At 34.1% G+C, this 12737-nt stretch overlaps 1 protein-coding gene across 5 annotated transcripts in view; it reads right to left on the bottom strand.

The window, feature by feature from the left end:
* The window catches only part of MIPOL1 (mirror-image polydactyly 1), a 299801-nt gene continuing 291234 nt past the window's right edge, over window positions 4171-12737 (bottom strand). For 3 of the 5 annotated variants that reach the window (XM_018066478.1, XM_018066480.1, XM_018066476.1), the window contains one exon: window positions 4179-4935. In XM_018066478.1, coding sequence (XP_017921967.1) covers window positions 4869-4935 — 67 coding nt within the window. In that variant the 3' untranslated portion in view covers window positions 4179-4868. Of the gene's footprint in view, window positions 4936-12737 lie in introns of all 5 variants that reach the window. The other 2 variants (XM_018066479.1, XM_018066477.1) reach the window with 1 other exon arrangement.

The following is a 12737-nucleotide window of genomic DNA, read 5'->3' as shown; positions in this document are numbered from 1 at the left end:
TGGGTAAATATAAAATAATGTTGTTCTTACTTTTTGAATCACTTTAAAAGCAGTTAATTATTCAAAGCAAAAACAATAATTAAATTATTATTGTATACCTATGTAAAAGTAAAGTGCATGACAACAATATCACAAAGGTCATACATGGTGAGACAATTTTTTTAAACAGCAACCTGAGTATTTAGATATTATCAGTTTATAGAAACTTTACCCCAACAATTCCTACTGCCTAACCCACCCTAGTCCTCTTGTAGCCATGTACCTTAAACTTTAAATTCTAAAGTTTAGAATGTAACACACTACAGGTGATAGTGTGTTACATAATCTGTTTATGTTTACCTTATCTTGATTGAATAACCAAACACAACAGAAGCAATGTTCTTAGATTTTAGCTCTTGGTTACAGCAAAATTCCACATACAAATTTCAAAATTAGTAGAGGTGCTTTGTAATAGCTTCGAATCATTTTTTTATTAAGAGAATTTGATTGCCTGTCTTAAGTTCTTTCTAACCAAAATACAATTTCTCTTTAATATTTTACTAGTGCTAGTAGTAAAGTACCTAATAAATTTGTCCTTAATGACTTTTATCTTTATTAAACTTGTAAGACAGGCAGATACAGTTTGACAGTGAACTTAATCTGTTTTCTTACTGTAGTGTATTTTATAGGCATATTCAGTACAGTGCCTTCAGGACTGAACACTTATAAAAGCTTGATTAAATGTATAAATAACTGTATTGAAATGTATAAAATTTGCAGTAGAGAGCTTAAATGACTGAAAAGTAAATATATATTTCAGATTTTGGAGTTTGTGCGTTAAAATACACCTTTCTTAATAATCTGACCGTCAGGAAACTGGTCACATCCAAAGTACCAGCATTCTCCAAAACTATGTTGAGAAAACAGTAACATTAAAAATAAGTATATTAAGATTTCTCCAAAAAAGTTATCAATAGTACACAATAATTTAATGAGTCTTAAAAATACACATTTATCACTGTCCAATTCTATTTATGAAATCATACATTAAAAATAACTTCAACCTTTATCAATTTAACTTAAAGTATATAATAAAAAAGAAAAGAAAACCTTTTCAAAGAAGGTTATTCTAGTAAAAGGATTACAAAAAATCTAGTAACCTGAGATGCTATTCTGGAACGTATGCTACTAGTTCAAATGTGCAAGCTCCAACTTAACAAATGTTTAAAATATCTGAGTTTTTAAAACAGTGCCAAAATAAACCACATCTTTTCTAGAGATGACATATTTAGCTGAGCTCAAGCAATATAAATCTTTCAGCCATTTCATGTATTTGTTTAAAAGCCTCAGAAACCACGTGCATTTGAAATAAAACGAACAAAATGCTGAAGTCACTGGAGCCTAACAATTGACTTATAAATCAATTTTTTAGAAAGGCAAATGTATTTATGTGCGTATGTGTCTCTGTATTTATATATCTATATATCTCTCTCGATATCACTAGATAGATAGCATAGCTGTAGAGAGTAGTTATCAACACAATAACTGTCTTGTGAAAAATTTGGGTTCCATACAAACCATATGTGAGAAGACAAATGTATAGGACATGGCTATTTTATCATTATAATACCTCACTTGTCAAGAGTATTTAAAGACAGAAACTTCACTAATTATCTTTAAAAATATACTATCTATAAAAATGGCTTTCTATGCAATGTTAATCAATATTAAAACTACATTTTTGTCCAATAAACTAATTCTATTGGTAAGTGATCTGATGAGAAGATTTATCCATTTATTTGAATAAGGACATCTACAAAGAATCAAGTTTCTCACTGAAAAAGAAAGATATTTTAAATAATTTTAACACAATGGTTAAACATAATATAGAAGTAGAATGAAAGTTTCTCCCATATTATTAACTAATAACTTTGCTTTATACTTTGCTTATAACTTGCCTATAACTGGTTGTATCTTTAACAGATGCTCCAGGAGGTACAGTGAGCCTTTAAGTTTAGACTGTCATTTGCTAGAAATATACTGTCAGGTTCTAACATCAAGCCAAATTAAAGAATACAGAAGAACTCTGGTTATTTTTAATCAACAACGAATTGTCACAACATTCCTAATTAGTGAAAGTAAGGCTAAGGTTGCTACTGAAACACTATAGAGAGGTAGTAATAACATGATGCTGTTCACATATGTAGCTCACATTACCGTACTTAATTGAAAGATATGTGCAGAAAATTCATACATAGATGCATAAAAGAAATGGCACAATAATAAAAGAAATTGCAACAGTTAGAATCTTTGATTTTTAATATTTGTAAATGAAAGTTTTGGAGACCTGTGGTTGCATGGAGTTGAGTCATAAGACCTCAGCTATAAGTCCCAGCCAGTTCTTGCCAAATTCCTAGCTCCATCGAGTGTGTTTCCTCATTCACAAGATGTATTACTAATACTACTACTAATGGTAATACTAAAACTACTAGCATCATTATCATTATTACATGGTTGACATACATATTGGTAATATATTACTGTCTATAGAATCACGTAAAAATGCAAATGAGAAAGGGCTTTGCAAATCAAGTGTTACGTTTGTGTCATCTTTTCTGCTTTTCCTCTGAACTACTCATTTTTAACAAGGAAAAGTAAATTATCATTTCACTGTAGGAATTAGACTTGATGTTTAAAGTAAACTCAAAGCAACCCCTTTTCTGAAGTGTGGAACACTTCAGAAGTTGCATTATTATTGAATATATAGAGAACTGATCTTCAGCAGGCAAGATTATTCCTTCATATCCCCTTGCCCTGTCCAAAAAAAGAGTACTACTTGACGTATCTGTAATTTTGTAGACAATTCATTTTCAAGAGGATGTGGTAATCTGGGGGAGATTACCTACACTGAGCAATAGGAGATGCTAGAACTATTTTGTAAATTTAATGTCAAGGTATCAAATTCTTTAAAGGTTCTGTATATTGATTGTAGGAATTAGTTGTGCTAATCTGATTGGTTAGTGATAGAAAGAGATGCTTGGAAATTGTAAAACGCCTTTTTTCTACACTTTGTGTTTTACAAAACCTCAAGAAAAATAACTCAATAAAGTTTTGTCTGTTATTCAGGAATAAATTGAAAATTCAAGTTACTTGCGATTTATTTGAAGAGGATTCAGGAATGGACTATTTTGTGATGAGAATTGTTTTTCTTCACTTACCTGCATGACTTGAAAGGGGCTGTTCCTTCACATAGGGAGCTGTTACATGTTTCAGTTAGAGCTAGTAGAGAAAACTACATGCATGACGAAACTATTCTAAATTTCTATAGTTAGATCATCGTGGTTTAGAGAGGCTATAATTCTCTTTAGGACTGTAGAATAAATCCAGTTAATTTTGAACCCCTATTCTTCCTTATTTTTCACATAGTTTAAGCAAAATTAAAAGCAGGCAACATGAGTAAATTCTAAATTTGAATCAATGGGATGATTCTGTCAGTTAATTCAACGGGTTTACTAAGAAACAAATAGAGTTTGTTTGCATCACAATTCTTTTGTCACCCTGTGATAAAGCACCTTATATTTTTCTGCAGAGTAAAAAAAGTTCAAAAGCATAATTTCCAGTGGTGTATGCAATAAATGATTCTTGCTTGTCCTGAAAATAGGCAATGGTAGATAATTTAGCTCAGTCTTAAATTAAAAGATTATATGGACTTAGAAAAATTTTCACTTGCCTACTTAATTTTCACTAATTCCATCTCTACTTATCTATTTCATCCTATTCTGGTCATATTTATTTTCTATTTCCTTCTCATCTATTCAATCTTAAAAAAAAAGATTTTTTCCTGTAGCTAAATACATGAATTTTAGTTTTATCCATAAAATTAAAAAAAGTAGGTTTCCTGAACCAAATCACAGATTTACTTTCTCCCCCAAGTCTTTATATTTTTACATTATAATTTTATTGTATATTATAATTAGATTCCCATCTTCCATAACAAAAATTCAAGTGACAGTCTAAATAAAGGCATTAAAAAAAAGAATACTTCATATGTTTCATGGGCGCTTGCCTTTTCGTGTCATGGTGACACATGCTAATTTTCAAGCCAAAAGTATCCCACCTGTGTAGACAGACTTGGCAATTACTATGGCTTAAATAGAGTTTAGATCATTATTCAGACCCAACATTAAAGAATTTATAAGTACACATTAACAATACTTTCTTTTTATTGAAAACAGCGTGCATTATTTGTAGTGAAAAAAATCATGCTTTGATTAACTTAATTTTAATATGCCAAGCTCTTAATAAAGCAAATTATACATTTGATTCTTGGTATCTATACTTAATATTCTTTAATACTAAAAAAGATTACATACATGCATCGAATGAAGACTATACATGCTTCTTATGTATGTGTTTCTCTCATTGGTTAAGAAATAAACTCTATATTGAAAAAAGCATGTATTTGAAGTTTTGACCTAACACAGTGGATTAAGGTTTAGACAATATTTACTTTTCTGCATTTGACTCAGAAAGGGCCATATGTGAAGATATGATCCTGACCAACTTTACTATGTTTCTATAATGGTCTTCCAGCAAAAATATTTATATTAAATACAGTGAGATATAAAATAATTACAAATAAGCTGCAACTTTACAGCTATTCATTGGTAAAAGTCTGTAGTTAATACATTTGGATAAATAACTCAAGTCAGCAGCAAAGTGGTTAAACATTTGTGATTTGATTTTATCTCAGCTTGGAATGTGGTTGGAGTGTCCCACTTCTAACAACTGTTTGCTAAGTTAAGGCTTTAGTGTTTACACAGTGTTGAATGAAGCAGCCTGGTCACCAGATGTGATTGCTTCCCCAGACTGTCGGGTTTTTTTTCAGTTCAGATCACTGTCCTCATGGTCCCTGTTCCAACCTTCTTCCTCAGGACGTCCACCAGCCTTTCCAACCTAAGTTGAGGGCAGCGGGGTGGGAGGGGAAAAAATAAAGAACATAGAAAGTGCAATTATTGTCAGGGATGTTTTGACTGAAAAAGGACAGTATTTACCTGTGACCGAGCACTTCTGGTCGTCATGAGAAGAAACAAGGCATGACTGTAAGTGAGAGACACGGGTGCAGAGTGCCAAGTATTTGAGGTTAAAAAAACAGCAAAAACACACACTTAAACCCAGTCTTCAGATTACGTCAGTTTTAGAGGCTACATGAAAAACACAAGCTACTAGTTTTAATACATCTACCTACTTGCATCAAAGTCATGAATTATTATGTCATGACAAGATGGCATATTAAATGTTGAGCAGTTTCAAACCGATTTTTTACCCAAGAAGTACATTTCTCAATACAGAAATACTATCACTCTTAGACCTGTCACTGAGCTTAATAAGTGATATGCTGGTACAGTGTATAATTGTTATGCATTACATTTCTTCTCTTTAAAGCCAGGTATTAGGTGGCTAGGTTGGAAAAATGATGTCTCAGTGGCATCAAAACAATTTAAATATATAAAAATGGTCTGATGCTAATAAAATCAGATTTTCTGTCCTACATTTTAAAAGTTTCTATTCCTGAGTAATATAAATAGGTTAGCACTGACTCTATATACTTCTGAGTCAAATATAAGTGATTTTTCAGTTGATTAAAAATTCACCAACTAAACTGAAAATGGGAGTCAAAAGTTCAGAAGTCATTCTGTAGGGTTCTTAGACTACTCTATGGGAGAGAGATGACATTCATTGAATCAGCAAGGGTTTTGCTTCTCAAAAGATGATGGAATTAGATCATCAATTGCCTTTTTCTTACTATTTCCTTTATGGTAAGCATAAAACCTCAACCAAAAATCTTGCTTGATGTCACACACACAGAAATCTTCTCTGTAAGGGAAGCTCATACCCAGCAGCTTTCATATACACAATTCTCCCTCCTCAAAGACTGGTGAGCGACACAGTCTCGTCTGCTCTAGCTTGCCTCATTTATATGGATCCATGCATGAGGGTCCTTTGCAAATAAACACAGCACCGAGCCAGACACTAAAGGAATGAGGGTATCCTTAGAGTCATACACACTGGTTTAGATGGACTCATCAGCTGCATGCCACATTGAAAACAGCTCAAGTTAAATGGATGACTCTGCATATATCAAGAGTTTTGTTAATAGAAAGTAGCGACATGGAAACAACCCGGGGCATAAAAAAATCTTGGCTTTGAGAAATGTAGTTATGATCTCATAGTGAAAAAGGAAAATCTTGCTTAAATTTATTACCACAAATTTCTCTAATGTAAATTTTACACAAGTATTATACATCCATTAAAACAGCTTTAAGCTAGTGATGCAAATACTTGAACTAGAAGATTTACTAGACAATTCACTGTATTTACAGATGACTCTGTATTAGTTGGACTTTCCCTAGTGATAAGAACCAGTGCTCTGTTATAACTCTCTGAAGAGTATGATTCCTAGGATCGCATAGATTCTTTAAGACAAAGTTTTACTAAGGTTAACTGTGGAGGAAAGGGAAGAAAAATGTCACTGTGAAATTTTAACTGCATTGTAAAATATGCTAATAACCTGAATTAACAGTTAACAACTAAAGACCTTGTAGAAGCCAGCAGAAATCTTGATATGCCATTAATAGAATTTCTCAGCACAGACTGTAAAAAGTTAGCGCAATGCACATATTTTTGGCTGCACTGGGTCTTTATTGCTGCGTGCAGGTTCCTCCAGTTGTCATGCAGGGGATTCTCCTGCTGTGAAGCATGGGCTCTAGAGAGTATGGTCTCAGCGGCTGCAGCGTGCAAGCTCTTTAGTTGTGGCATGCAGGGTTAGTTTCTCTGTGGCACGTGGGATCTTGGTTCCCTGACTAGGGATTGAACCCACATCCCCTGCATTGGAAGGCAGATTCTCAACCAGTGGACCACCAAGGAAGTCCCGAAAGTTAGAAAATAGTACTTTCAGGTTAGTTAACCATATCTCTCTCCCACAATATCATTTGCTCTATTATTAAAAAAACTTCCTCATAATGTAAAAGTAAGCTCTACTTTGCATAGTTATTGTCAGTATGAATTCTGAATCAATGGAATGCTAAATTACTGAGATGAGTCTGTGTTGTGCTTTGTTTTTTTCTTTACAGATGGACTCATCTTACTTTAGTTTCTTCATACATTAGGATATCTTTCCACTTAGAATTCTTACATCTTGTGATGGTAAGAGGTTAGGAGGAAATACTTAAATATCATGTTTTGCAATGTCTTTACTATATTTCAACAACTACTAGATCAACCACATTCTCAGTTTATCCAGGTTGAATGATTTATGAAAATTTGATCTCAGAAACGAGAAATATGTCAATTACATCGTTTTGTAAAAGCTTACTGACTTTTGAAACACAATGAAGCATCTATTCCTTCCTCTAAGGAATGGACTATACCTTGTCAAACATGAACTGTGCTGACAGGAAGGTAGGTGTGTTTGTCTGTTGAACCACCTTGCAGGATCTGCCTGCAGGTTATTCTTTACTGTCCTAATCAATAAAATCCTTAAAAAATTACATAGTTTAATAAAATAGGCTCCAATTGCTTTACATGTTGCTCAATGATAGCTTCTCACAAAATTCATGAAATAGGAAAAGAGTCAGATTAGAATTCTAGGATTAGAATTTCTCTCTTCTAAATGAAGAAACAGAAGCCCAGACAAGGAAACCCTTGTACAAGGTCCTAAGATAAGACAGTAACAAATGTGGGCCTGGTTTCCTTGTTCTTATTTCAAAGTTACTTCCACTAGAGCTTGGGCTAATAGAAAGCTACAGATTTTAGATTATAGGTTAATGTATTGTTTGTCTTAATAAGTACATTAAACTGTTTCCTCAAGTTATTACTTAAGTCAAATTGGTAAGCATTTACTGGTATATTTTATCTGCTAGTTTAGTAACAATTATAGGAAAGTAAACTGATAACGCTGTATATAATTAGGAAATAAGACAGTCTATATGCAATAACACAAATGTTTTGTGAACTTGAAAAATACATTTACAGCTATATTTTAGACAGAAATTCTAGCTTTTTCAAATAACACCACTTTTATATTTTCTTTATGTCTATATAATATGTACATACTACAATGAAATACATAGCTTTCCATCAAGTAGATGATCATAAGTTATTTACCAATTTTCTGAGTTGGTTTACTCTCATTTTTCACTCTTAACGAATCTCTTGATACATTTTAAAAGGCAAGTAATACTTAATGAATACTGACTATGTGTCAGTATTCTGAGAAGTACTTTATGCACATATTTAATTTTCATTACAACTCCATGGAGTAGATACTATCATTAGATGACAAACCAAAGCATATAGAAGGTAATCTGACCAGAGTTGCACTGCTATTGAGTTCTGAAGCTGGCGTACGCTGCAAGGTGTAATTACCGCATCCCTGATCTCTCTGATGATGTGCTCCACTGCTTCCAAAAATACTGTAACTTTTAAGGTTTAGTTTTGATTTTTTATGGCCTTGGACTACTCTTACTGACTAGATAATTTTTTTGCAAAGTGAGAGAAAGGACTGAAAATAGAACAAATTCCTCATCTTCACTTGAATTGTAGTGAAGCAAAAATCTCACTATAGATAAACAAGCTATAGATTCCATAAAAAATTTTTTTTAGATTTCATTTTTGAGAGAAATTTTTGTTTTATCTATCAAGGTGAGAGTAGAATTCTTATTAGCAGGAGAATTTTCTTTTTAGAAAAAAATTCCATTTCTACTATTTAGGCAATGAAATTATCTCATCCAACATATCTGGCTTCTTAATTATTATCTCTTTTTCCCAAGGAGAAAGAACCAGGGAAATTCAAGAGAGATGGATAAAAATCATCCTTCCAGTAGAGAAGACAGCAAAGCCACTAAAAATGTTTTGGGTTGTCCATTAGTATCAAAGGTCTTGCCCTCTTTAAACCATGGCAGCGGGACAAGAAAGAGATTTAAATGTAGTTTTTTCTTTTACTATTATGGCTGTTCTTTCTATGCTAGTTCTTAAATGTTGTTTTATCACCTTTAAACACTTTTTATGTTTCCCTAAAAGATGTTATTTGTTCCCCTGATTTCACTTAAATGCTTATGGTACAGATTATCATCCCAAAACTCTTTGAGTTTCACCCTCATATATCCAACTGCCTTCAAGATAGCTCCTCTTGCTTATTTCACGGGTATATGACAGTGAGCATATCTAAAATAAAGCTTATTTTACCTCCCATGCATATTTCAGTATTTCTTATTCTGATTACTGTTGCCATTCATTAACTCAACCAACTTTTAAGTTCAAAAAATTTAGAAAACCTTGGTTCATTGATTTTTTTTTTTTCTCACTGCAGCTTGGATCTATGAAAAGATTGTGATAAAACCACTACTGTAGACAGTGGGAAGCAATAAAAGGGTTTACCTCATCTAGTAACATCATTTACATTTTAGGAAGATTCCCCCTGGCAAGAATATAGAGATGAGATGCAGGTAAGTTGGCCTACAGGTAGGGAGCCCAGATAACTTCTTAGGAGCACAGCAATGTGAATGTACTTATGGTCACAAAACTGCATACCTAAAAAGCTTATGACACAGATTTAAGTTCAATCAACCAACATTTATTTAGTAATTCCTATGAACTAGTTACTATTTGAGGCATTTATTATTCAAAGACTAGGACATGGCTTGATCATAGGAGCAGTAAGGTGGAGAAACATCTTTATATGGTAACTTCAATCAGTTATTGGTAAATGCTGTAATAAAAGGGTAAGCATGGGTATTACATAGAACCTAGCTTGGGCAGGGAAAAAGAAGGGCCTGTCAAGGCTTTCTGATGATGCCTGAATTAAGTTTTGAAGGATAAGAAGGGTGGGCATGGAGAGGGGGTAGGATGGGAATTTCAGACAAAGGAAATAATGTGTGCACAGGCACTGAGGTATGAAAAGCATGATGTGTGTCAAGCCCACCAGTCGGATGGTTTCACAGGCTTCCCGGGATCATGGAGGATGTTGGGAAATGAGACTGGAGAGGTTGGTCATGACTACGTCTTGCCCTAGGTGGTAACTGAAGGCACAGGAATGGATGGAAACGCTAAGAGAAACATAAGAAAGGAGGAGGAGGTGGTGGGTGGTGGGAAGAAGATAGAACCAAAGTGAAAACAAACACTTAAAGGAAAAGGACTGACAAAAGAATCTGAGAAAACAGTTAGGGAAGCAAAAGACAAACCAAGAGTTGGTGCTGTCACAGAAAGCAGAGAAGAGAATTTCAAGAAGAGAGTGATCAACAGGGTTAAATACTTAAATAAGATGAAAGTGACAAATGAACATTAGGAAATTACAACCTTCTCTGTGCAGCTTTAATAGCATGATAGAAGTAGGATAATGTGAAAAAGTGAAGATGAAGTATAGGCTTGGTTAGAAAATATAAGATCTTGGGTAGAAACTACACAGGATTATAGTTGCAGGAAAATGTATGGCTGAGGAAGTCCTTAAAGAAATAGATGGTATGTGAATATGTTTATAGACGATAGAAGAGAAGACTACGGGAAGAAGCTAAAGTAAAGGGAGGAAGACAATATATTTTAAGGAGGGTCTCAGAGAATGGAATCATTTAAGCACAACTTGCAGCATTATCACTAAAAATATGACTGGAAAACTTTTCCTTGGAGATTAGAGGGTATAGAGGTTGGGGGAATAGAACTGTGGATAACTCTGTACAGGTGGAGGCACTTAACTGACATAACTCATCATTGCTAGACTCAATTTTCCCCATTGAGTAAGAGGCAGAGTTCTCTACTGAGAGCACAGGGTAAAGAAGGCTGGGAAGGGGGCAGGAAATAGTAAAGGCTTAATAGGACAAGAAAGGGAGGTGATATTAGACATGTAAAAGCAATGCTAGTGGGACTGATGGGCCACTGATATTGAAGTTTCTTAGCATGAATGCAGAGGTTAGGGTAGAGAGGAAGACACTGAACCAGGTACTTGAAATGCACATTAAAGGAATCTCACTGATCTCACATTTATGGAGATCAGTAGATATCACTGGAGAGGAGAGAGACATAGTGATAATAAAGTTGGATGATATAAATCTCAAAGAAGGGAGGGTTTTCATGTGGATGCAGAAGGTATGCAAATAGCAACAGGGAACCAGAGAACTCTTCTTTCTAGTCTACAGGGTATGGGGAAAAGACTGGTGTCTAGTGGGCTACAAGGAAAGAAGTGTCTTTGGTAAATTCAAGTTTCAGGTAGAAAGTATGTGTGAAACATTCAGTACAGAAGTTATGGAAAGATGCAGTGTAGTAGGGCTTCTGAGGTGGTGCAGTGATAAAGAATCCTCCTGCCAATGACAGGAGGCACAAGACATGTGGGTTTGATCCCTGGGTCAGGAAGATCCCTGGAGTAGGAAATGGCAACCCACTCCAGTATTCTAGCCTGGGAAATCCTGAGGACAGAGGAGCCTGGTGGGCTATAGTCTGTGGGGTTGCAAAGAGTTGGACACGACTCGATGACTGAACAACAAAACCCACCCTCCCAGGCATAAATTGTAAACAATGAAACAAAAAGTTCTTTCTCAGTCTCAGGCACACTATGTAACTGAAAGATACAGATTAAAATACACACAGATGCATAAAAAATACATGTATATATATATTTATATATACACACATTTATAAATCTGTAAAGATACAACATATAAATATGAACACACATATGTGCATAAAAGTATGTGTAAGAAATAAAGGAAGATCAATAAAAGAGAGAATAAAATGGAGAAGAGAAAAGAAAGGTTATTCACATATGAAACAGAATGGAAAAAGAAATTCTAAATGAAAAGGTGAATGCAGAAGTAGATGGGAGAGTGGGGTGAAAAGTCATGGTGAGCACATTAATAAACTGAAAGATAAAAACCATATGATTATCTCAACAGATGCAGAGAAAACCTTTGACAAAATTCAACATCCATTTAAAAACCCATCCATAATAAAAACCCTCCAGAAAGCAGGCATAGAAGGAACATACCTCAACATAATAAAAGCCATATATGATAAACCTACAGCAAATATTAACCTCAGTGGTGAAAAACTGAAAGCACCTCCCCTAAAGTCAGGAACAAGACAAGGGTGCCCACTCTTACCACTACTATTCAACATAGTTTTGGAAGTTTTAGCCACAGCAATCAGAGAAGAAAAAGAAATAAAAGGAATCCAGACTGGAAAAGAAGTAAAACTCTCACTGTTTGCAGATGACATGATCCTCTACATAAAAACCCTAAAGACAACACCAGAAAATTACTAGAGCTAATCAATGAATATAGTAAAGTTGCATTCCTATACACTAATAATGAGAAAACAGAAAGAGAAATTAAGGAAACAATTCCATTCACTTTTGCAACAAAAAGAATAAAATACTTAGGAATAAATCTACCTAAAGAAACAAAAGACCTATATATAGAAAACTATTAAACACTGATGAAAGAAATCAAAGATGACAAAAATAGATGGAGAAATATACCATGTTCATGGATTGGAAGAATCAATATAGTGAAAATGAGTATACTATTCAAAGCAATCTATAGATTCAATGCAATCCCTATCAAGCTACCAAAGGTATTTTTCAGAGAACTAGAAAAAAATAATTTCACAATTTGTATGGAAATACAAAAAACCTCGAATAGCCAAAGCAATCTTGAGGAAGAAGAATGGAACTGGAGGAATCAACCTGCCTGACTTCAGACTATACTACA

The sequence above is a fragment of the Capra hircus genome, chromosome 21 (genome assembly GCF_001704415.2).
Source record: "Capra hircus breed San Clemente chromosome 21, ASM170441v1, whole genome shotgun sequence".
NCBI lineage: Eukaryota > Metazoa > Chordata > Mammalia > Artiodactyla > Bovidae > Capra > Capra hircus.
The sequence above is the reverse complement of the archived record's forward strand: the minus strand, read 5'-3'. Positions and strand labels throughout refer to the sequence as shown.